The sequence below is a fragment of the Geospiza fortis genome, unplaced genomic scaffold (genome assembly GCF_000277835.1).
Source record: "Geospiza fortis unplaced genomic scaffold, GeoFor_1.0 scaffold318, whole genome shotgun sequence".
NCBI classification, from domain to species: domain Eukaryota; kingdom Metazoa; phylum Chordata; class Aves; order Passeriformes; family Thraupidae; genus Geospiza; species Geospiza fortis.
This window is the reverse complement of record NW_005054371.1, coordinates 1,942,221-1,967,515: the sequence shown is the minus strand read 5'-3', so window position 1 is coordinate 1,967,515 and position 25,295 is coordinate 1,942,221. Positions and strand designations below refer to the sequence as shown.

The 25,295-nt window shown below is 40.1% G+C and overlaps 1 protein-coding gene across 1 annotated transcript in view; it reads left to right on the top strand.

Annotated features, from left to right (window-relative positions):
* Window positions 1-25,295, top strand: part of SPHKAP (SPHK1 interactor, AKAP domain containing) — a 63,226-nt gene that overhangs the window by 21,826 nt on the left and 16,105 nt on the right. The window contains exons 4-6 of the mRNA XM_014308513.2: window positions 1,023-1,133; window positions 20,764-20,823; window positions 23,720-23,854. Of these exons, the coding sequence (XP_014163988.1) occupies window positions 1,023-1,133; window positions 20,764-20,823; window positions 23,720-23,854 (306 nt within the window). The remainder of the gene's footprint in view (window positions 1-1,022; window positions 1,134-20,763; window positions 20,824-23,719; window positions 23,855-25,295) is intronic.

Here is a 25,295-nt window from a genome sequence, read left to right as displayed (position 1 = left end):
TTGCAACAAATTTCTCTTTTTAAATATAATTATTAAAAGTCCAAAAATTAGAGTGCAGGCTATTTCGATGTAATACAAGAATTGCAAGAAGTACAAATAAAATATACATCTATTTCACAAATATACCTCTTAACATTGCTGCCTAGGGAAGATGATGAGCCACAGGAGATGTTCTGTAAGTAGCACCTATGATGTAGCAATATTTTTCCTGCTGTTCCCTAGCTGTTTTAAAGATACTAATGGTCCCTCTTTCTCATGGTAGAATATTAGTAGAGAGGCACAAAGTAAAGAATTCAGTTTAATCTAAGCATCAGATTTGCAAACTGGCTTTGCCTCTTTAGAGTCTACAGATCTCTGAAGCCCCATTTTGGTTTTGTTTGAGTGGAGCCGTGGCACAAGCTGTAGGGCTGAGTCAACACAGAGATTAAACACAAAGTTTTGGTCTCAGGGTGCTGACTGACCTCAGGACTCATTACAGAAGGTCTAAAATACTTCAGCTCCTCAGAAAACAGAAAATCTTGTTCAAGAAGAAGGAGTTTGGAGCCTTGGAAGTCCCAGAAATGAGGATGCTGGCAGAATGAGTAGTACTGATCTACTGTGGAGAGAGATACAGTCAGTCATAAAGGCTGCAAGTTGGTGTACTCTGGTGTAATTGAATAATTCGTTTTCCTAGTATGTCTGTTTATCACTTCAATGCAGAACAAAACTAATAGCAATATTTTTCAATAAAAATACTGGGTTTGGGCATTTCCTTCAAGTGTCTGCCCCCAAGGACTCTCAGTTCTGGAAGAAAATAGGTTCACACTTCAGGGGATATATAAGTGATTTGACTAAAGGTGCAGTAACTGGATAGGTCCAAACCAAATAGGTCTGTCTTATCCATCTTTCCCCCCCAACCCACTTCCCCCAATTTTGTCAACAAAATTTCCATTGAGTTACAGCAATAGGGTTCCAGCCCCCAAAGCATAATAGGGCTCAGAAAAATTTGTAATTACTTTAACTATTTTTAACTATTTTAACAGATTCTCTGCAGTAACAGTCTGCTAGAATCAACAGACTACTGGCTGCAGAATCAGAGGACACCATGCCAAATTGGCTTTCTAGAAGACAAGTCGGAAAGCAACTGTGCCTCAGTAAGTACTCACTGCCATCTCCTCCTTGAGAGCTATTTGGATAGGTTGTGGAGCTGACAACAGTGCATGTTAAACGAAAAAAGTCTGCAATTTCCAGCTTTCTTTTAAAAGCAAACATAAAAACTAAAAATACAGATTTCTATATAGAGCACATTAATAAAGACTACTGCAGAGGTTTCCCCATATTTGGCTTTCAGACTTTGGTGGCTCTCTGTATTTTTTTATGTTCGTAATCTGCAACTCACAAGAGAGAAAAATAAGCCAAAGAGAAAATTATTCCAAACCATAACTTGTTAAGTGGCAGGTTGGAAAGAGCAGATGTTTAAAAGACTGCTCAATGTTCCTGAAGGCAGAGAGACACAATTAAAAAGAAAAAGCTCTTTCCATGTTAGATGAAAGGAAGCTGCTGAAGAGCTCATACAGAATTATTTTGCACTTGAAATTAAATTTCAGTCTCATTATTGTGGGTTATAATGCAATTAAGATCAGCTTTTGTTTAACAATGTGCATGAAGAAATAGGAGTTATGTTGCTTTATGAACTATCTACATGAAACTAGATGGAAATACATGGCTATGTTTTTAATACTTTTTTACTTGATGGAGGACTCAGAAGAGCAGATCTTTCCCCAGAATCCTATTGGAATGCTATTCCCTGGTCTCAGTGAGCAAAGTGGGGCTTTAGGAAAGATCAGCTTTATCTCAGGTAAAAGGTTTCCAGCCCTGCTTGTGCTGCACACAACCTAAAGACCAGCTGAGGGCTCTCCTGGAGCCTGCTGGGATTCCCTCAAGGACAGGGAATTCAGCTCCAGCTGATGAGCCCAGACTGCTGCTGCCAGGAAACTGAATCTCCATCCATGGAGCCTTCGTGTCCTGCCCAGGGTGATACAGAGCCTGAGGGCAGCAGGAGGGACACAGCAGTGTCACTGCAGCCATGAGATTTAGGAATATGGCCAGAGGTTATTGGGCTTAATTCAGTCCCACCCAACACTGCTCTATCAGTTTCCACAAGACAGAGTGAGCAAAATACAGCACCTAGTCCCAGTGTGCAAGTGAGCCACCTTACAAGGTGAGAGCTGAACACATCTTCAACCAGAGCAGGTTCCTCAGGCAGATAACCAGTCGTATCCTCATTTTTTCATATAGGAAGGGATTACTTTTAATGCAAAACATATTGACTACAGGCACTTAGTTTTACTATTTAGTATTTAATATCCTAAAAATTAGGCTTATTTTCTCAGAGGAAATTACTACCTCAAATAATAATATAAAAATTAATTCTGGCTTGTTTTTTTACCTGTTGAGCTTTGACTTTTTGTTTAATTTTTTGTAGAATCTTAGAGGAAATTATGTTTATCTCTGATAGGCTGAGCATACCAAGCAAAGATAAGTTGTTGTAGAAAGATTATGCCATGCTACCCTCCTTATTTCAGGTGACATTTTCTGATTTTGCCATGCTGTCTGCTTTAAAAGGTTCAAGTACCTTAAAGAGCTTTTTCCTCTACACTACTATTATAAGTGTTTTTTTTCTCTTTGGAGGATGTCTGTCTAATTGGTAAACATTTCATTAAACTTACTTCAGTTAACAGTGGTACTGTTTAGCAGCAGTTTACCACTGAGATTAGGATACAGAGTTTCCTATTAATATAATCAGGTAGTATTTTGAAAGTAGTTTAATGATAGATGTCTTGTTTCGTTTGTTTCTACTGAATAAGAACTTAATCAAAATCCACGTAATAGATTAAAATACATGAATTTGTGAGACATAAAATGCATAAGATCCACATAGTGATGTAAAAATGCAATTAAAATTTCTGTAATGTTACATTTCTTCTTACCCTCGTGGAGTGACCTCATGAAAGTAGTTTCACATAAAAATGGATACTTTTGCTTACTCCACTATTGCCAGCTTTCTTTCTCTGGACCTATAACAAATGTTTCCTGCTTTGGACATGCTTTGATGAAGACCTTATTGGAAAGAGAAACTAATAGATACTTTGTCCCTAATTTCCCTCCAAATATCTAGATCTAGATTAATTACCAGTACTGGATATTTGTGGTTGGCTTATGTTAGTACAAGTTAAGAAATCTAAATTCTTGCTTAATTAGATGACTTATAGTTCTCTTCTAGCATTGGACCATCCTAAAGCACAGTCTCTACATCTTGCGCACAGAAATGTCAATGATGACTTTATCTTAGCAGTTGCTAAGATAGAACACTTTTCTTTGCCATGCTTTTACAGTGTCTCCATGTTTAAGGTGGTATTGCCACACTGCTAAAGATGTACCTTAATTTTCTTAAGAATTCTTCATGAACACAGTCATTAAACTACTATTTAGGAAAAGAGCAGGATACAAAACTAAATGAAGAAAAAAAATGGTGGTATAGTCCTACAAGATATCTGGCATTCATTTGGCTCAAGATGCTTATAAGATATTTTCAAGATATTCTCTGACCTTTCATGCTTCAGGCCAGCAAAAAGCCATTAGAAATTATATTTACACTGAAAAAAATTATCTCAAAATGGACCCAGGCTCCAATGATCTCTACACAAAATCATCACACCCATTGCTTTTTGCATGCCCATCCTGTCTCAACACAGACAGGCTGGGAGAAAGACATTCCCACTCCACACGGCCTAACAGAGAACTGTCCTTGAGAGCCACTGATGCAGGCAGGCAGAACCTCTCCTTCCCAAGCAGTGTGCCTTTGTGAGAGGGGCAGTGGATTTACAGACTGGCAGAAATCCTGCAAACCTCCTGGCAAATATCTTGGAGAAGCAGAAGATACACCCCTAAATGGCAATATGGAAGGTGGAAAATACCTGCCTTTCAATTAAACAAATCACCTAGAAACAGTGCTCATTTCTTACTTTAGCATAACAAGATAACACTTTTTGAAGAGTCAGGATGTGAAAAGGGCTCATTTTAAATTGTTGTATATCTCCTTAAAGCTCAGAAAAAAAACTGGATTTGCAGGCAGATGGATGAGAGAACAGGTTCAATAAAGTGTTAAAGGTTTTGAAACATTCTTGAAGTAGTCCAGCAGCTTTTCCATTTGCAAGTGCTCCTACTCTGTAACTACAAAAATGCTCACTCCAGAATGTTCCACACAGGGATGTAAGTAATGCAGGCTGTATGCACAGACACGGGCACTTGGATATTGGTTAGATCCAGCCCACATGGTCAGAGCAGAGGACAAGGACAAGGACAGCAGCCCAAACTTCAGTCAAATTCAGTCATGGGTAAACACCCTCTTGTCCAATTGTTGGCTGCTCTTCTGTGCCCCTGTGCCATTGGCACTTTTTGGGAAGTGTCTGATGATGATGGTGGAAGCACAAAGGAGAGTGGAGGACAGCATGACTGGGGGAGTGGGACAGTGGAGGCAGCAGCAGCCACTGAGTGGGCTAATGCCACATGGAAAAACCCTAATCCATATGCAGCACAGAAGGAGAAAGAATTACAGTTTAGGGTTAGTTAAATTGGTTAGTTTAGTGCAGGAGAACATACCCGGCCTCGGAGACAAACTTGAGCTTTGCAAAGGGAAGCAATGCTTACCTTAGTGCGTGACAAGTGAGAGAGAAGCCAGATTGTAACCAAAGCAAGCAGGTGATGTGGTGATGGATCACATGGCCTGTGGTGTCTCTGTTAACTGACATAGTGAAGAATGTCCTTTTCCTATCAGAATGGCTGGATTTTCAGAACTGGCTGCTTGCCTTGCAACCACATGGCTTTGCTGTCCTAACCAGGTATTTCAGCATTTTCACTTTCATTGCAGTTTAGCCATCAAGCTTTCAAACAGCTTCAGGAGGAGGTTAAGGATGCCCTTATGCACTAATTTGAGCTGGTCAAATCAGGGCTTCTGTGGTCTCACCTCCTCCTCCAGCTCCTGCTTCAACTCATTTACTGCCCTGGCATTTGTACAAACGTGCAGTAAATCAATTCAGAGAGAAAAGTAACTATGAAATTAAGAAATTAGTTTTTCTAGCCAAGTCTTCCTTGAATCATCTCACCGTATTGTCAGATAAATGCCATTGCTCACTCAAGGGATGGAACAAAAACATCCAGGAAACAGCTGCCACAAATTAATTCAAACTGAATGATAACATATGCAGGAAAGAAAAATCTTTGGCAAGGTGAATTTTGATGATATAAAGGACAGCAGTTTTCACTTGAAATAAAGTATATTATGAGTGGTTTTCATTCTTTTCTTCACCCAAGTCTTTTTAAGATATGGCACTACATATCTTTGGATGTTTAGGTAAAAATACACAGATTTTTATTTTTTTTTTGCATCAGTCTTTGATACTACATTACTTCCAGGTAACTTGCTAACAATAGTGCAGACACTGTGTCAGGGACGTTTTCTATCCCTTAGTCAGGGCCCATTTATCCAATATGTTCTTCAGAGTGTCCAAAGAATGAGAGCATGCCCTCACTGAAGAGTGATGGTATAGTCCTACAGGAGCTCAGAAAGAAGGATTGTTCCCCAGGCTAGTAGTAGTCAGCAAGGCTTTTTACACAGGCAAATACAGAAGTACAATCTTGAATCCCAAAAGAGGAGATTTTTGTTTGTTGGCTTGTTTTAAAACAAAGTCATGTGTGTTCCTGAATAGTGACCATGCACAGCTGAAACAGGTGCTTTGTTTCATTGTGTTTGAATGAAGTTTTACATTTGCTAGCAAATGTAGCAAAGCCCTATTTTTCTGCCTAAAACCACCAGACCTACTTCTAAGACCTTTTTCCTCCCTCATGAGATTGCCTGCACACCTCAGCACTATGTCATAGACAGGGAATTACAAGGCTGTTTATTTTACCTTTCACTCCATAATTACTCAACCATCTTCAGGAACAGCATTGTCTCTTTCAGAAATCAAAATCCATCCATTGCTTTCCAGATCTAAACCATAATTACTGGAGATATTTTTAGGTTTGAGTCTCATCTTCCTATTCAGCTTGACGATACCTTAATTACATCCTGACAAGGTGCAGGAACCAACAGCAGCAGGCTAAATCGTGGCATTGAGTTGTAGTCCTTTCTCAGGCAAGTGTGGGTGTTGATGCTGCTGTGGTAAGGAACTGAACCTTCCAGAGAGCCCCTCCCTGGCTTGCACAGGGAAACAAAACCCCTCCTCTTCACCAATTGCTCTCTGCCTTATGGAGCACAGTGCAGGCAGACTGAGCACTCACTTCAAAGACCACTGAAAAGATTACTTGTATAATCTGTAAAATATGTTTCACTTTCTGCTCTTGTACATACTTGGCTCTGAAAAATATATCTCCACATATGAGCTAATGTTAAGACAGAATTCAAATATGCTCTTAAAGGGTTGCATTTCTACATTTTCAGTACCACACGTGTATCATACAGCAGTCAAATTCAGCCTCATGAATTTCAGAGTGTGAAAGACTGACAATAGATTTTCTTCTCTTTCCTATAACTTCAGACTTGGGACACTTTAATCTTCTGTCTAGATCTGCCATCTTCTTTCCTGTCCCTCTGTGACAGTCTCGCACTGCAGTGGTTTTCTGTCTGTCCTTAAGAGAAGCAGATGCTTAACCTTACTCTGACAAAGCTATAAATAAGCACTGGGAGGATCGGGCGTGGTTTTGCAGCTGTATCCTCTCCAGCATTCCACTCTGGCATATTCTCTGTGACCTGCTTTATCAAGAAATGAGATTCTTGTGCAGAGTGGACATCCGTGACTGTGCTGCTGTTACAACCACAGTCTCTCTCTAACTTGAATTGCAGGCTGAGGTTTGCAGAAATTTGTTAAACATTAAGTATACAGGGCACTGGAGAGAGTAGATGGTGCATGTGGCATAAATATTTATTGGAATATTTTCTCTAAGTCTTAAGTGGCAATTAATTACATCAAACCCAAAGGAATAAGCTTTAATGGGAAGAAAATATTCACAGCTGTTTTTGAAGCAGTGGCTTATGAAGAGATAACTCGGGAAGATTCATTAATGCAGTTCAGCCATTAAAGTAGGGATAGTCTCTAAAATATCAAGAACCATAAATCCACCAAGTCATTTGAGATAAGCACCTTCTGAAGAATAATTTGGACTAAATTTCAAATTTATTACTGCTAAAAATGCTAGAAGGAGAGCAGTATAACACATCCTTCTGACAACATACAAGGTGTACCAGAAAGAAAATTGTGGCTGGGCTGGGGAGACAAGGGAGAGTCATGTCAGGGCCTTATTTAGGTGAATTTGAGTGACTCACAGGAGATGCACTGAGCTGTCTGCTTTTGGAAACATTCTATTAGGGCCTGCAAGGAGAGTGGTTGGAAACCTCATGTCATGTTAGATAGCAGTTGTGCAGCTCACAGGAGAGGTTTCTGCATGGAAACTGAAGGGAGTAATGTGGTTTTGTCACCATCCCAATGAAACTATAGGGCAAGAATGGGAAAAAGACTTCTCCACTCACAGCTAGAGATGGAAATTGTCTCTCTCTAATCATGCAAAGGACCACACAACAGAAGGAAGGCTCAGACCTCATTTCAAGTTGATGTTTCCCCAACCTGCCTAATGTAATTTTGGGCAGAGAAACTGTCAGGAGAGCACCATGGTCCTACTTTGACACAAATGGATTTTTTGATGGTAGCCTGATCTGACTTTAGTGAGATAAGGAAGGTACTGCTGTATCCCACTGAGGGATACCTGCCATGAAGCTTTTGAAGATGGGCCTGAGCTGCTTCATACTCTGAGGTTATAACTGTGTGCTGGGCTGGAGGTAATTTTCTTCACAGTGGCAGGTGCGGGGCTATGTTCTGTATTTCTGCTGAACACAGGGAATGAATAGAGAGATGCTTTTGCTATTCCTGAGCAGGGCTTGTGTACTGCCCCCAGCAGTGGGTTCACTGGGGTGCACTGCAGGCTGGGACAGCAGACCCCAGCTGGCCCAAGGGATGCTCCATAGATGTGACATCGTGCTCAGCACAGAAAGCAGGGGGGACAAGGAGAAAAGGGGGGACAGAAATTCTCCCACCTGTATAATACTGCTACCTCACATTTTCATTCATGCAAATCCTTTTGCAAGTAGCTATAGGGCATATCTAGTACTTCCAAACTAATATTTTAATTTCTACATTTCACAGCTGGTTCCTCTGCCAGAATCATTTTGGCAAGCATGGAAATTAATGTGAGACAAGCATTGCATCCAAATGCTAATAGATGATTAGCTCTGTCTTCCAGAAACTTTTTTTTTAAATTCTGAGTCACTATCAGGCTATTTCAAACACCTCATACAAGACATATTCCAGCTCAAGATCCTCTTTAACCATTTATATATAAAAGGTCAAATTTTACTGTGCGTGGAGGAGAGAGCTGCATCTCTTATACCAGTCCCAGTCTCCTATCTGCTAAGACTGTGCACTCTGCATATTAGTGGTAACTGCTAATGACCCCAAAAAGAAGTGATGAGAGCCAATGGCAGTGAAAACAAGTCACCAGAATTTGTTCAGTGGAGGAAAGGAAATTGTAATCTAAAAACAAATACCCACAACAGAAAAGCAACAACTGGCAATTTTTAGTTTCCTTATTTCTTATAATATCGTAGATCTTCACAAAATTGTATAAGTCCTTAAAGCACTATATGCTATATACATTTTATATACACTTCTTCAGTAGATACTTGTCTGTATGCTCAGGAAAAGGAGACACTTTTTAGAAGTTACCCAAGACAGCACACCAGTTTAATAGCAGGAAATGAAACAAAATCCTTCCTGCTTCCCAAAACTACTCTGAGGTGGAGTAATGGGAGGCAAAATAATAGTAATGATTAAAAAAAAGTGGGAGAACACTCTGAAGGAACATTCTGAAAAATATTACCTGAAACCCACACATTTCAGCTAGTAGTTTGTTAATGGTTGAGATCTCTCTTTCCCAGAAATTATAGGAAAGTGTCTTTTCCATTACATGCTCTATAATGGCAGTGTCACACGCCTCACTGCTCTGCATGAAGGCATTTTAAAGCCTCCTATAAAACCAGAAGGAAGATGAATGAAGATGACACGTTGGGCATTATGAAACCATATGCAAAAGAAAGTCACGTGCACCTTCCTGCTTCAGAAAAACCTCATTTCCTCTTCATTAGTGCCTGTGTGTGACTGCACAGTGATATATTTAAATAGCTGAGGAATCTGTGAGTGTGCCTGAGTGGGTGCAGGAGCTGTGTGCCCCCAGGCAGGGTGCCTGAGTGCTCTGCTGCAGCTGAGGCTGCTCTGGCTGTGGCAGCAGAGCTCCTCCTGAGTGAAAGGAGCCCTTGTTTGTCACACAGATAAACACAGAGGCCCCATGGCAGTGTGGGAACTTGAAGAATATACCAGGGTGGATGTTCTTCTGCACAGCTTTGTGCTCTCAGCATGAGCCTTAGCTTGCACTGTGGGTTGCACCTAACTGCAGCTGTGTTTTGCCAAAGGTGATCTCCAAAGAGCTTCTGTCAGGACCTTGTATAGACAAAGGGTGTGTCCATGTGCCCTGAAAGATGCTCTGCAGCTGTCCATACAACATCTGTAAGTTCAAGAACAAACAGAAATCACCACACACTTCAGTGTCACTGAAATGACCACAAACACCACTCCTTGTACTACTGCAGGAATCTAGCACAGGCTGAGATTTCCAGCTCCTTTTCCAAAAAGATCCAATTGAATCCTCAAGTAGATGCCAAGACTTCTCATCTCTTTGGTCTTCTGCAAAGAAACTGGGAACTACAGAAGCCCAGCCTTTAATCATCACTGTAGGAGTTCTCCTTTCTGTAGAATGAGTCTGGACCTGCAGATTTAAGATGACCATAAAGAAGGCAGATGTTTTTCTGGTAGAAGCTTGTCTAGGGAAGAAGTTCAGACCAGAACACCTTTCTGATTCCCAGCTTTACTATTTCAGATACAAGAAATTGAAAGCTAGAAGTTTGCTCTAACCCCCTCAGAAGTGTTATTCAGGTATTTTTTCCTCCATCTGTGTATGCAACTAAGTATGTAGAACAAACAACTACTCTTTTTTTAATTGCAGAGCTTAAAATGGTAAAGATAAAGTTAATAATCCAACTGACTCATGGACAGATCTTTATTTCTGTCAGCTGCTATGTAATTTAGTACAAAAACATCTATGATTACAGCAGCTCCATGATCTGGCTCTGGGAATGCAGAGCTTGTGAGAATGAATAAGTGTGCAGAAGTACAGGTACTTCTGTCTGACACACAGGGATTGGGGATGGATTCAGTAATTCTGATGTTATGGACACCTCCTCCAGATTGCAGCAGATGTTTAATTGAGATATTCCATGTTCTTTTTAACTGGCATTATGCAAATGTGGATACTCATATATTTAAAGTAATTTTTCTAGGTATATGGGAAGAATTAGTATCAAATCCACCAAAATTAATTTTCCCAGTTAAAACCACTTTATTACTGTGAGAGTGTAAAGAATTTCCCCATTTGCTTCTTGAAAAGTGTATTTGAGTAAGCAAAGTCCTTCCAAAGCTACACATCCACCCCGCACTCTTTTTGGTTTTTAGCTCCCTCAAAGTGCTCGAAGAACTCTGTGAGACGAAATTATTTAGCTTTACTATTTCATACTGGATTTGGGAACTCAGTAAAACAGATCTCAACTGTGGAATCAGCTAAATCTGTCCAAAAATACATGTGATTAGGCAGAACATTCTCCCAAAGCAGCTGTGGGTTTGTGTGAATAAAAATAATTTTACAAACTAGTTGAATTAATTTAAATTTGTTTAAGTTCTTTTAAAGAATCAAGAGAACACCTAGGATTACAGCCTCAGTAAAAATGCATGATTAGAGTTTCTGGTTTTCTGTTTACCAACAGAAATAATTTCAGCCTCAAGTGAAATAGTCACTTTTGAGCTCACTGGATGATATGTGTCTAATTTGACAATAGGCCAGAGGTTCCAGAGCCAGAGTTCCTACAGGTTTCATGAATACAGATGAAACTGAGAAATTGTAAGAGTGTGAACTCAAACCTTCCTTGTACCGCAGAGAAACCAGGCAGAGCTGCACTTTAATAAATTCTACTGAGAGGAAAGTGGCAGAGCTTACATGTCAACATGCTGGAAAGTTAACCTTAAGATGCTAATACACAGATAAGCTGACTTTTCTAATCTCAGCAGTCAGACTGCCAGCTGTTTTCCAGACTGATTCATAAGCACAAGAACCTGTACCATTCCTTCTTTTTCAAGTAATCTTGTTGCCTCAGAGCTCTACCTATTTATAACCTGTCCAACAGCTGGGGCAGAGCTGCCCTGCAATTTGTAGAGCCTGCATGAGCAGATAGATGATGTGCACATCTACTGCAGCAGAAACAGGGGCCAGTCCCAAAAGGTTTGGTTACAAATGACAGAAACCATCACTGTCACCAAACTGTATCTATCACAAAGCTGTAATTTCTGTTGCTTGTAACAGTGGTCAGCAGTAGCTGGATATTCTGCATGCTGAATGTAAATTCTCTTAATGGAAGGATGAAACAATCCTTTTTAAGGGGAGGGAACACGAGGTCTTGGTTTAAAAATGTAATTTTATGAGGCAGGAAGCAAGAAGGAGGAGCGAGGCCAGGATGGGCCTGGTGAAGAAAAGGAAGGAAATTATCCAGAGCAGTTAGATTTTACAGTCCTAATTTCTTATGGTGCATATTTATCAAACTACTGGGCTCAATCAAAAGCTATCATCAGATCTGCATGCTTCCTTCCTTCTCATCCCATTCTCTGAAAAGCAGAAAACTTACAGAATTGTCTGCTTTTAGTAAAGAATTTTTTAATCAGAGAAGACACAGAGCCTGTTTTTCTTCTAGAGACAACAGTTTCTCATCTACTGGATATAGTCCTGAAATCCCTTCACAGAAAGCTTTGAGTAGAGATTTATCAGGAAGAGTTTCATAAGGTGTGACAACCATGGAGCTGCTGGTTTTCCCTGCTGCCCTGAAAAATGCCACCTCCCCATTCCTTCTTCCCCCAGTGTAGTCCAGGACAAAAAGCACCTAAGCCTGGGAGACTGCAAAATAAACACAGCAGCCCTGCCCCACTGTGTGAAAAACAGAGCAAAAATGACCTACATGGTCTGAGCTATGATGCATACTAACATTTTACTTAAAAAGACGGGGGGGGGAACCATATTATGTATTATAATGTTACTCTAATGATGTACTCTAATTATAACTAGAGTAGTGGAGGCAAGAAAGAAGAACTAGCTTAGTTTAAAAACTAAAACCCAAATAGACTGCTGCAGACATTGGTGTTTTAGCTGCTGATCTGACAGCCTGCTTCTAGTTGTGTAATGCACAATTGACTCTTTGTCTGCTGATAGCTCCACTTACACCTTGGTAATACCTGCTCATCCTGACCCCCCAGAGACCCAGGGCAGGTGGAATTTGAGTCCAGTCAATCTCACAGTCACTGCTCTGGAGTATTTTCACTTGACATCTTTGTTTAGCAAAACCATTTGCATTTTTTAATTAGGCTTAGCCACATTGACTTCCTCATCTTTCTCAAGTACTGAAAAATCCTGTAGAGCACCACAGAATGGATTGCTGTGCACAGACAAGCAGAATGGATTTAAGTACTTCTAGCGCTTTAATCTCGTTTTGTGCTTCTACGTGTCATACAAATGTCTTTGAGAAAAATAATTGATTTTTATAGTAGTTTAGAGCAATGTTGTACCAAATAGAAGTATCTAGGTGTGTTAAAGAAAACGTTAAGCAAATACTCAGCTGTCCCAGAAATCTGAGCATTCATTTAGTAATGTACCATCAATATTCTCTTTTCTGTAAATCAAACATCATCATTATTTCCTTTACTTCAGTTGCTTATAGGATTAAAGAATTCATCTGTTTGGCTTTGGAAACTGCAGGCAGTTGTATTTCTTGGCTTACCAAAACCAGCCTGGGCAGAGACTGCCAAGACAGAGTTTGGGGCTAGAGGGAGTCAGTCTTTCACCTTGGTTTCATTGTTAAATGGTTTGGTTTTAGAAACCATTAAATATTTTACACTCTGTGGTGCATCTGGGACAGTGTTCTTAGCCAGTGATGGTTTCAGTCATTTTAAACAAAACCTTTTGGGACTGACCTCTGTTTCTGCTGAGTTATTTAGCAGAGTCTGGCCTATAATTAACCACAACAGTTAAAACTTTATTGCATCTTTGCATTTTGGCAATGTAAAGTTTCAACTGTTTCTATGAAATCTTTTCCCTGGAAGTGTCTAAAATTCAAAAGTACTGTTTTATGAACTTTTGTCTTTTTCCTTCTGGAGCAGCCTGGTCACTGATGCATTGCTGTATTTCAGTATCAGGCCCACCCTGCTGAGCAGGAGCTCAGAGGAGGCAGGAAAAGGATAAAGGTGCAGGACTGGCTCCTGAGCAACCCCAAACTGATTTCAGGTTATTCTGCTGCTCATGAACAAATTCTCCTTTTAAATACCACTTCCTGCAACAGTCTGATGGAACCATCATTTTTCCATACCAACAATTTTCAAATACAGGAAATGGAAAAAGTCAAGATTAACTTGAGCAAAGCTAAATGATGGTATCAATTATGGTTTATTGGTTTATATTTATCATTTTTTTATTTGGACTGGCCTTCAAATCAGATCTGTTAACTGTCACAGTTATATTATCTAGTCCTCTGAGATTCTCTTTATCCATTTAAATGGATACAGAACTAAAGAAAATAAATAAGCATAATAAGACCTATCAAAAAAAATAAGATTAATGCATGCATATAAGATTTTACAGAAATGTACATTAACTCTTTAATCTTGCACAAGCAATAATACTTTATATTCATTCTGCAGTAAAAACTCCTTTTGGTGCCACTCTATAAATAAAAGTGGTGACAGAAAAAAAAAATTAACTTTGTAAAGGTAATGAGAGAGAAGCAAAGGGTAGAAATATCAGGCTGGCTATTGATCCTGGCCTTGATGGGTGCAAAGTCATTTCTGTGAAGGAAGTTTTACACCCAACATGTGCATGTTCATGGGGGCAGTCACAGAGTAGTTGATAACAAGATTCCCATCAAATGCAGTGAATTTGCCCAAGAGCCCAAATGTCTGAAGATGCAATGTAGGGAGACTTCTACTCTCCAAAGCCTGAGTCACAGGGAAACCCTGACAGCAGCTTTTCAGCACATGAATCAGAACTGTATTGTAGCATTTATACTGAGAGTTGGAGCCATAGAGACCTCAAGTATCAGTTATGAAAGTTTTCTTTTAGTAAATAATTGTGGTGAAGTGACCCAAGCCACAAGCTTCCAAAAAGAGTTTGCAATCAGCCTCCTTTCACACAAGTCCTACCACACCTAGGTGATAAAAAAATTCATAGGATCTTCAAAACTATTTTTCCTGTTTCCTTGTTAGCTAATGGATGATCTTATGTGACATTTTAGAATATCTATTTAGAAACCATCATTTCACAGCTATTTGGTTTTTTATCTTTCTTAAAAAAATGATACTTGAAACTCTATTGGGATTACAAGATCTAAGAAATTTCAATTTTAAAGAACAGAGAGGTCAATGATTAGGGGACCTTGCAGACAGTACACATATATATCTGCACATACATTTATATCTATATATCACAAGAAGTCCAGGAGGTTTTATTTAGCCATCACATTAGCATAAATAAGACAAGAGAAAATAAATGCAAAGTTCTATTTGGGAGCTTTGCAGATCAGCATCAAAACAAATGCTCCTGTCACACAAACTGGCTGTATGGATACAATCTGCTGGAAAAGGCATTTTATGCCATCCTAATATAAGTCAGAAATACATGAGTGATTCTGGTCATTTTCAGAGACAAAGCTCACAGCAAGTTTGTGGCAGGTTGCCACTCCTTTGATATTTTCTGTGGGTTACAGTTTACTTTGGCTCACAAGTACAGGGTAAAACAGTATTTTTTCCTCGGGCTTTCACTGACTTCAGCTCCTGAGGGAGCCCATCAGGCAGCTGTAGGTTCTCTGAAATAGTCACCATTCCAGTGAGCAATGCCTTGGAGCAGCTCTATTCTGTTATTATGCTGTGGGGAAATTACAGTGGTCTAATCTTTCTAAAGCCAGGAGACTCAGACTTAAGTCTAATAGAAGTTTAGAGCAACTGTATTTTTTTTCTACTTTTCAGAGATGAAATTAGGATGAGAGTAGGTTTGGAATTTCAAATCTGCCATCCTATCACAGAGTTATTGCTAAAAACAAAAATTATTGTCGTCAAAGATTCCATTAAATCCTTAAAACAACTATCACAGCAATCACAGTTGATGTAAAATTCAATCACCCTCTTCACAAACTGCACCTTCGCAGTCCTACATTTAAAAAGGGATAACATGTTTAGAATAATAGTGAATAAGGAACAACACACCCTGAGAATAAACAATGCCTGCCCAAAATGTGGAGGAGAAACCACATGGAAGTAAAATGCCAAGCCTTTAGTATTTCAATGGATAATGCTAGATAATGATCAGAAATCACTGCACTGGTGTAGGGTGCATGTGACTCCCAAGCAGCAAGGCAAGAATGCAAAAAAGCACAGCAAGGGTGCAGCTTAATTTAAAAGTGACAATGGAGAGCTGCATACCTGATCACCCAAATCAGGACAGAGAGGACAGAGCTGGCTGTCCTGACACAGAGCTGCCTTCTGCTCCTGCCACTGCACTCTGCTCAGCTGCAGATGTGACATTTAAAGGGAACAAAACCATGATGGGGGAAGCTCTAACTGTGAGGGGCAGCACAGTCTGATCCTGCCTTTCCTGCTCTGGAGCTGCACTTGCTGCTGCAGCTCTCTGCCATGAGGACTGCATTCCTACCAGCACTTGAACTGGTTTTTTACAGCAAGCCACCTTCACTCCTGGGCTCAGCAGTTGCTCACCTTCTCCTGTCCCACAGTTGTGTCCTGTACATCCTTAGGTTGAAGCCTTTACACTGTTTTAACTTGGCACCCAGGAGCTGCCTGCTCAGAACCACTTTCTCCTGAGATCTCTCCTGGGGCTAATTACCTTTCTCACTTCTTTGTAGGAAATTAGACATGAGTTTTATGGGCAGATAACAGAGCAGTCCCAAACCAGTTGTCCCCTCTAAGTGTCTCATGGGGTGTCTGAATTGGCACCTGGCACGAGTTGACTCAGTGATGTGTCAGGAAGAGGATGGGAAAATCAGAACAGCACAGACCTGGGAGATAAAAACTCTACAAACTCATTTCCAAGACAGCATTTACATCCTGAAATACCAACCAGGACAGCAGAGAATATGGAGAGTTCTACACAGTTCTGGTGCAAATCCAAACATCTGCACAGACATTTAGCCTGTGCTGAGGTGTGTGGCCCCAAACCCAGCCTGCTGGGGACACCGAGGCCAAAGCTGGGGATCACATAGATGGGGCAGTGGTGGAGTGAGAGGGATGAAACACTTTCTGTCACCTGCATACAGTCCTGGTACAACTTTGATAGTCGATTTAACTGTGTTGTCCTAATCCAGCTACTGATGGATTAGAAACTAAGAAACTATGCTTAGGAGAGTCCTTTAGCTTACAGAGTCATAGGCTCAGATGTTAGAAAATGGCAGATACACAGTGCTCTGATGCTACATCATTTCCCCCCTTTTTGCAGGCTTCTTGTTCACTGAATCAGGCAGCAACACTGCATTGCATAAATGTGGGCATATGAGGTAAAATTCAGGTTGCACAAGCCATCTGTATAGAGTTCTTATTTTCCACTCTTGTCTCTTCAGTTTAACTTCCTTTCTTTTAAAATAGATATTGAAATTTTTGGGAGGGTGGTATAATGTAGATTTCTTTGATTTTATGGGGGGAAGAAAGCCCACCTCCTGCAGCCCTTCAAGCAAGTGTTGACCACAGTCCTTCACAGCATAAAACACAGGACTTGGCTCACTTTGCTTACCAGGTTAACTATATCCTGAAGCCATTTGCCAGTGAGGAAAATATACTGTGTTTACATTACATCCTTAAGTATTTTATAAAAAATAATTGCTTAATATATAGTTCTTTTAAGAAGTGAGGTGTCTACATAATTTCTGCACCAACTCAAGAGGAGATTTCAGAACTCCACTGATCCATAGAATTTACCCTATGCATCTCTTACCAGTCATAGAAATTACCATGCAAAATCTGGAAGAAAAAGAAAAAAAACCCAAGTGGTTTCTCTATTTGCTTTTTATACGACTGTGGAAATTACAGACTTCTTCAAGAGCTCAGCAAGTTAGTGATGATAACCAGGCTGGAATTACCCTAGTAGAAATGTTCCTCTCATCCTAGTTTGATGAGAGGAAGGTTGGGGGTCAGACCCAAATCTGTGCTTCTGTTGTACAAAACTCTGCATAGTGCAGGAGTTGCTATTCACAGTGTGCCAGTGCATTAAATGGTTTAGGGACATGCAGCATCCTGCTTTGTGCTACATTTCAGTGCAGTGGTACACATTCACCAAAAGAACAGCTCTTTTCTCTCTTGAGCAAATGGGATTTCTACACTTGGAAAAACTACTGAACCAAAAGCAGACACTGGCACCTACCTGAGAAGTTGTGGGTGACTCTCTCACTGTGTAAAGCCTGAATTTGGGTGGTGGGTTGTTTCCTTTTTGTATTATGTAACATCATTTAAATTTTGTTGTTTTGTCCCTCCAAAATAAGTATTTCCTAAGACAGAAAAAAAGGCGATATCTTGATGTTTCTGTGTGGTTTCCAGACAGAAAGTCAGTGTTAGTGGGAAGCAAACACACTTTGGAACTGAAAAGGTGTTTGTGGGAAGTCAAGGATATGAAGAAGTAAAGGAGTGTCTGGGAAAGGACTGACATTTAAAGATACCATGATGAGGAGAAGGTTGGGTTGCAGCTAAACTAAGCTGCATCTGATACAAAGAAAAAAAATCAGATTTAAATTGAGGTTAGCAAATCCTGACCTGACCTTGGCTCTTCCTTCATAATTTATGCAGTGTTTCCATCCAAAAGATTATTAATTGTTCTCTAGTGTTGTTTTGCCTTGTTTCAATGGAGGTGTCCCTGATAATTACTAGAAGTTTATCAAGCAAGGCAAGCTAATGAGAGCTTAAAACTTGTATCATGTAAGCAGAAAACAGGGAGAGATTTTTCATAATAGATAATTTTGTCTTTGAGCACCACTGGTGAAATATCTCCAACAAAAATATCCTCACAGTGAACTTCCTAGAAGGAAACAGTAGTGCAGGGCAGGCCAGGGTGGAACTGCAGAGGTGATTTATGGTTACAGTACCTCCCCATCTAGTCCTGCCTCCTGCTCTCAGCTCCCAAATGGAAAAACTAAATGAGCTCATCAGTGTCTTTCACCACTGTGAAACTGGCGTTTTTTAAAAGTTGCCGGTAATTAAAACTGCAAAATCCACAGAACAGGAAATGCTAAAAGACTGCTTTGGCAGTGTAACAAATCAATGTCAATTGAACTTGACAAGTGTATCTGGAAACTGGATTCAGTACTGCCACAGGTTTTATAGTGCAAGTTCATTAGGTTCTGAAAATCAATTAAAAAATAAAAAAAGAAAGAAAGATAATGTGACTTAAAACACCAGATATTCCTGTTTGTACTGAGGTTTCTTGTGCTGAGGCATTAGGGAGTTATGTGCCATGCACACCTGAACCAGAGATGGTGTTTGTTTTGGCTGCTTGGAGAGGGCCTGGCTTTGGGATGGCAGGCAGTGCCACTGGCAGCAGTGCCACTGTTCATCACAGCAAAGTCATGAGCCATCACCCATGGAGGCAGCAAAGGGCAAAGCAAGGTTTATCAGAGAATCTGGTGCCTGGCTGAAGACACAACTGCTCTGTGCAGCTTTTTCACAGCTCTCCTCAGCAACAGCCCAACCTTCAACATGGGGTGACCCTGCTGGGGGGGACTTGAACTGGCCCCACAGCTTCCCCCACTCCTACCCTGGCCAAACTGGTGGTTCCCTCAGCAAACACCTCCATGCACCTGCACACTCACAGCTCACATCTCATACTGTCCTGGGCAAGTTCATGTGCAAATCAAGAGTGTCATTTTCTGATGCTATTTGGTAACTACCTATTGTTGGCATGAGAAATGCCTACATGTGAAAACCCCGTAGAAAGTAAGAGAAGTGTTTGTCTAATCAACTGCAGCAAGTTTAGGACATTACATAACCACCATACTATGTTGCTAGAGGATATTTTTACTATTTTGTAGCGTAGACATTTTTATAACTATTTCTTGAAAGTTCAGCAGATGACAGTGGCATATCCTGATTGTTGTCATTATCAGACAGAGAAATATTTTTGCTAAAAATTGTAAAAGGGCTGGAAAATATGTTTGTAAGTTCACATAAAGATGACATTAAACTATTTAAAAGGGCAAAAAGCTTTCTTCTTCACTGGGTTGTTTTTTTTGTGGTTTGTAATGGGAGCACTGGCTGGATCTTTCCATCTGCTGTGCTGGCTGTTACTGCAGATGGTCATAATCTGTACATATGGCATGTGCATCTATAAACTGAAATCAGGGTTGTCTTGGTGTAAAAGCAGGCACACAACAGGAGCTTGGGTGCCTAAAACAACAGTGTTGGTGAAGGGGATAATTTAGAGCAATTTCATTTTCTATGGGATATTTACATGGAATTAGGGAAAGTATTTCCTCTTCACTGAAAAAGAAGTAAAAAAAAATCACTCAGCTCTTTTATGTTAAATTTTGGGCCTGCAATTTATTTGGAGTCAGGTGTTGGCTTCAGCTGTGCCTTGAATTTGTGTTAGGTTTTGGGTTAAATGAGGACAACACCAAACTCTCATAAACCTCACAGTCAGCCTGGTTTTGGAGTCCCTGCTTCTAACTCAGAGCTGGAGGAGGGATTTTCTTATTAGAAAATGGCCTTCCAGTAAGCATATAATAAAATAGAAGTCTTCACAAATTAAATGGTCTTTAGATCTGAAGTTTGTGTTTAAGTCAATCTCACTACCATTAAATAGTCCCTGAAACTCATAATAATCAAAGTGGCAAAAGCCCTTGTCATCAAAAGCAGAACTTTCTGGTGAAGCAGGTGCTCCCCAGGCAGTTCAGCTTTTCTGCACCTGTGGTGCCAGTTAGCAGTGCTGAAAACTTCCTGTGCAATATTGCCTCATGAACCAAGTTTAAAAAATTGCTTTCATGAAGTGTTAAACTTCTCATAGACATTCTGGAAAGTTAGGAAAGATACTGGAGTATTTATGTGACGTGCAGAAAACTCTAAAAGCAACTCACAATTGCACTTACTTAAAAAACATTTAGCAACAAGTGCCTGAAAAGAAGTCATTGGAAAAGCAAAACATGAAGAATTTATCAGATATGTGATCAAATGTATTTTTAAAATTTCCTCTACCTTTACTGACATCCTCTGTATTACAGTTTATTTGCAACATTTCCTCATTCATCAGACAAGCCAATTGTCAGCACAAATAAAGTCATGACTCTTACTTCTTTTTTTCCTCCGTTCTTAACATCTATGTGCTGTTCTTTTTACAAACCTTTCCACCTTTTTTTGTACTAGGAAAAGGCTTCACAGTGAAAGGCTTCAGCTACAAGGCTAGAAAATGAAAATACAGTGACTTTAAAAGGGTTGCTGCCACTCTAATACAACTTTATAAAGTGCTTTTTCTTTTTCTCTCTCATTACAGGTTTGTTTTGTGAATTTAGATGCCAACAGAGATGATTGCAGTGATGAGCAAGTGAAACAGGTAACTGCTTAGGTCTCAAAAACATGCACAATGAATCTATTCAGGCCTACCAGGACTCTCTATTAAAAATAAAAATTCAAATTCTATGAGCAAATCAAAGCCAACCCTAGATTTTTAAGTGCTACAGAGAGCAATGCATAAGGAATCAGAAATTGTCTCAGCACTGGACTGTGTTACATAGCATTTCTTATTCCCATCCCAAAAATTTGTAATGAATCATTGCAGTCTGAATTCACAGCAGTTATATGAGTAGATTTCTTGCTTTTATCAGAGAAGTGAACATGGACACATTCACATGCATTGATTTTCTTTTAATTTGGCATAATACTACATGAAAAGAGTTTCTGGTGTCCAGCTCTGGCACCAGTTTGTGATTTCTTTCTCTGTCCTACAGCCAAAAAGCCCCCGAAAATCTTCCACTTGTCTAGGTCTTGTTCAGTTGAGCTGTCTTACTCAAACTCCACAGAGGTAGATTATGTGCTTTTGAGGAGGGAGTCTAGATAAAACAGAACTAAAGGTGTGTTTGATCTGTTTAACTGAAATTTAAAGAATAGGAAAAAAGAAATTTTTAAAAAGCAGTAAAAAACCCTGGTTCTTTTACAAGCACTGAGACAAACTACATCATGATATGATATTTAAAACACATACCATCCCAGAAAAAAAAACATTAAATCTACAGAACTCACAATTAAAGGAAAGGGCCTGGTGTCACTTCTGTGCTTACATCTTCCTTTATCAGTTCCTTTTATCATCCTGGCTCGGTGCCCATGTTTGGCGCACCAATAGGGAAGCACAGGTAGTGAGTGAACTCAGGTAGGATCTCCTGACAGTACCCAGGGAGTTCCTTGGTTCAACCTTTACAGTTTATTTGCTGGAAACACTTCTAGCTCATGGAACAACCAGTACTGGCACCTTGATGCCTCCTGCAAGTCATTTGTTAGCAGGAACAGTTTTTCTGTGCTGCGTTCTGCATCCTGGATCTGTGAAAATTCAGTTGTCAAAAATAAATATGGCATCTTGCAGCAAAATGATTTTTCTATTGAATCAGCAGGTTAACTGTGCAGAACAGCTTGAGGTTTTAACTTTACTGAAGCCACAGAAGCACTGGTTGTTTTCTAAAATGTGGTGGTTTTATAGCTGTTTACAGTGTTTGTTAAGGAACAAAACCTATAAGAGGAGACAACAAAAGTTTCTCCCTCAATCTTAGAACCAGACATCTGTTCTCAGTTTGCAGTGTAGGTAATAAAAATCCCCTGCTAGCACAGGTACTATGCATTCTTTTCCAAGAGGAAACTCCCTCATCCCCATTTCTGTGTGTAATAAGCAGGTTTTGTAAATTAGCATTGAGTGGCATGGAATTTTATGCAATACACTGGTGTGGTGAAAGCATTTCCGAGAAGACTTCTGAAGATGTTAGCACAGCTGTTGTGCATAGGAAATAAGTAACTATTTACTAGCAGGTACTTGATTTACTGTAGGTACTGTTGGGATTTTGTATTACTGATTGAACCTTGGAATGGGTTAAACTGGGGGGGTTTGTGTAAAATAATTATGCTTCCAGACTTCTTTTCTTTTTTTCTGAAGAAAAGGTAAAGTGAAGTACAAGATATATAAAATGCCATCATTTCCTACCTAAGAAATCTGATAAAATGCAGCAATTTAGGCAGAAAAACAGAGATACTTCAGGAAGTGCTTGTGATAACAGAAAGGTTATAATTTTAAAGAAAAAAATAAACGATGAGAACTTTTTTACGCTACAGTGAAACATCAGACTGAATTGAAGCACTGGATTCAGTTATGTCACATTAAAATACTTAGTCTCATCTGAAGATCATTCCCCTGAAAAGTGAACTGTTTCCCAATATTGATTTTGCTTTTCTAAGCCAGAATGTTTTATTATATCTAATTCAATCCAAGGAGAAATAACAGTACTGCAAGCTTAATATTTTGAAGATGAAAAGGAAAAAAAAAATGAAGTATTGTTGCCTTGGTTAGTAACTAAAGCAGATGGCTGGGTGCCCAAATCTGCACTCCCTGAAGGGCTTTTGCCACACATTCTGCACTAACACATGGGCCGTGGTGGTGCAGAAAATGGAGGTGGTGTTTACTCTGCTCCTGCTCCAAGGAGTCAGCCTTGGTTCTCTGCTCACAGAACAAGGACACCAAGGTCCTTGGCAGAGACAACTGCACTCTCAGAGCAGGTATTGCCTTTTTACCCTGGCCTTCATACACAGAGGAGCACAAATGTCTCCTGCTCGTGCTGGGGCAATACAGATCTCCTGTGTAGCATCACTGATGCTGTGACTGTTCCTGCTTTGCCTCTAACACATAACACATAGGGAGGGACTGTGTCATTACAAATGGAAGGTGATGGAGTTATGCAGTGTAACAGCAAAGAAAGGCTCATTTCATGTATCTCCAATATTTTTGCTGTTCCATGTTTAGCATTGCATCAATTTGGTTGGCAATTTCCAGGTAACTTCCTCTGGTTTCTTGCTAGTCATATGAATGGAGGAAAACAGGGAGATTTGTCCTGTTCTCATTACCATACCTACTGAAGCTTTTGTGTTTCAGACCATGAGAGAGACACTGTTTTCACAGTCTGAGGAACTGACATGTAACAGGAAGTATTTAGATGCACCAATCCAATCAAGCTGTTTACCATGTGACAATGTGAGGGATGGCAGATTGTCCTACTGGACACTTGAGCAAAAGTTTATACTATCATCCTTGTCTTGTCCGGTGTCTCAAAAGAAAGAGTGTGCATTTTAATGCTGCCAGTTCTATTCTTCATCTACTTGAAGCAATACTTCCAAGTGAGCTTTCTAAAAGGATTCCTAGAAGTGATATTTCATTTTAATATTTACCTGAGAGCAAACTCTGTTTCATTCTACAGAAGCTGATCAGCGTCTCACCCAGTCTCCCCAAACTGATCAGTTCGATGAACGTACAGCCACCGAAGGAAAATGAAATTGTCCTGCTCAGTGGATTAACAGCAGGAAACCTCCAGGCCGATTATGAGGTCCCCCAGGTAGGAGCCAAACTCAGCTTTAAGATCACATCATGCCTGTGAAGGGTGGAATTTGGAAAATGGGAAAAAGGAACCTGAAAGCAAAGACCTGAGATCAGTTTGAGATGAGTGGAAGTTTGCGAACATACAAACAAACAAACAGCCTCTGTCAGACAGATTTAGGTGTGTGCACAGCAGGGGGATGCACACCAGGTACACAAAGATAGCTGAGAGATCCTGCTATTCCCCCTGGATCCTGCAGATCTGGGTTGCAGCTGCTAATGCTTTAAGCCACATTACCACTTGATCCTTCAGGGGAGGCAGGCACTGCTGGCAGAGATGACTGATTTGTAAGGCCAGATTTCAAGAGTAGCCGAAGGGCAGCAGAGGGGGAAAGAGGTAACACTTCTGTGCATAGAGCTGGGCCAGGGCACTGGCCTTTCCAGTGGTCTTGCCACTTCCCACTTTCATTCCCAATCCATCTTCACCTCTCAGCTTCATTAAAACTCCAGAGTTAGCCTGGAGTACGAAGCTCTCTCACCAATTTAAAACGTGAACAGGTATTGCCAGGTTTGTCTGCTGCAGATAAGAAAATAAGGGAACTTTCTTTCACTGAAATTACCTTGTGTACAAAAGCCTTCCTGAAGCAGACCCTGTGACAGCTGTATTGCAAAGATCACTGAATTTCATAGTTTACCAATAAGCTGATTGTTAAAGAGAGCAATTACCTGGTTATTGAGCTTTCTTGCCACTCATGACTAATGGCTGAGTTTAAAAATGTTTAACAAATACAAGCACAAGGCTTCAGTGGGAGCAATGGAGCTCCAAACCCCACATCCCAAGATGTTGCAATCCACACAGGGGTGGTCTGAGACCCAAACAAGGTAACTGAAATACCCAAGTCACCCCTAGTTTCCACAAGCCTACAGACACTGAGACTGGCAGCCCTCTCACAGAGAGTGGAGTCAAGAGACAAACAGGAACTAAATAAATTTCTGTCGAGTAAAGCTTTGCATTGAGACTAGATGAGATTTATTGGCCAAATATGCCACAGTCATCTTATTGCTTGGCTTTCAGAGAAATTAATTTGTAAGGTGACTGGAAGAGTTTTCATAAAAGGATTTTTATGCCCCTCTCCCTCAAGCCATTTTCACAAGTACAACCCCACAAAATGTGGATTGGGGAAAAAGCAGGGGAATGTCTTATCTAAAGCTGCATCTCTTTTTCATAGCACTTTTCACAATACACTTTATGCTCAAGCCTGGTTCAGTTCATAGCAGCTATCTAATTTATCTTTTCTGTTTTAGCACACTAAGTTATCTGGTTTTCTTTTCAGACACATTTTTTAGGTGGAAAGGAAGAGCAAGCTAATAAACATGTTAATCTAGCATAACACTCATCCCACTCTCTTTATTAGTAGATGATTGGTTTGCATTCACAGTCAAAGACAAAAGGTCCAGGA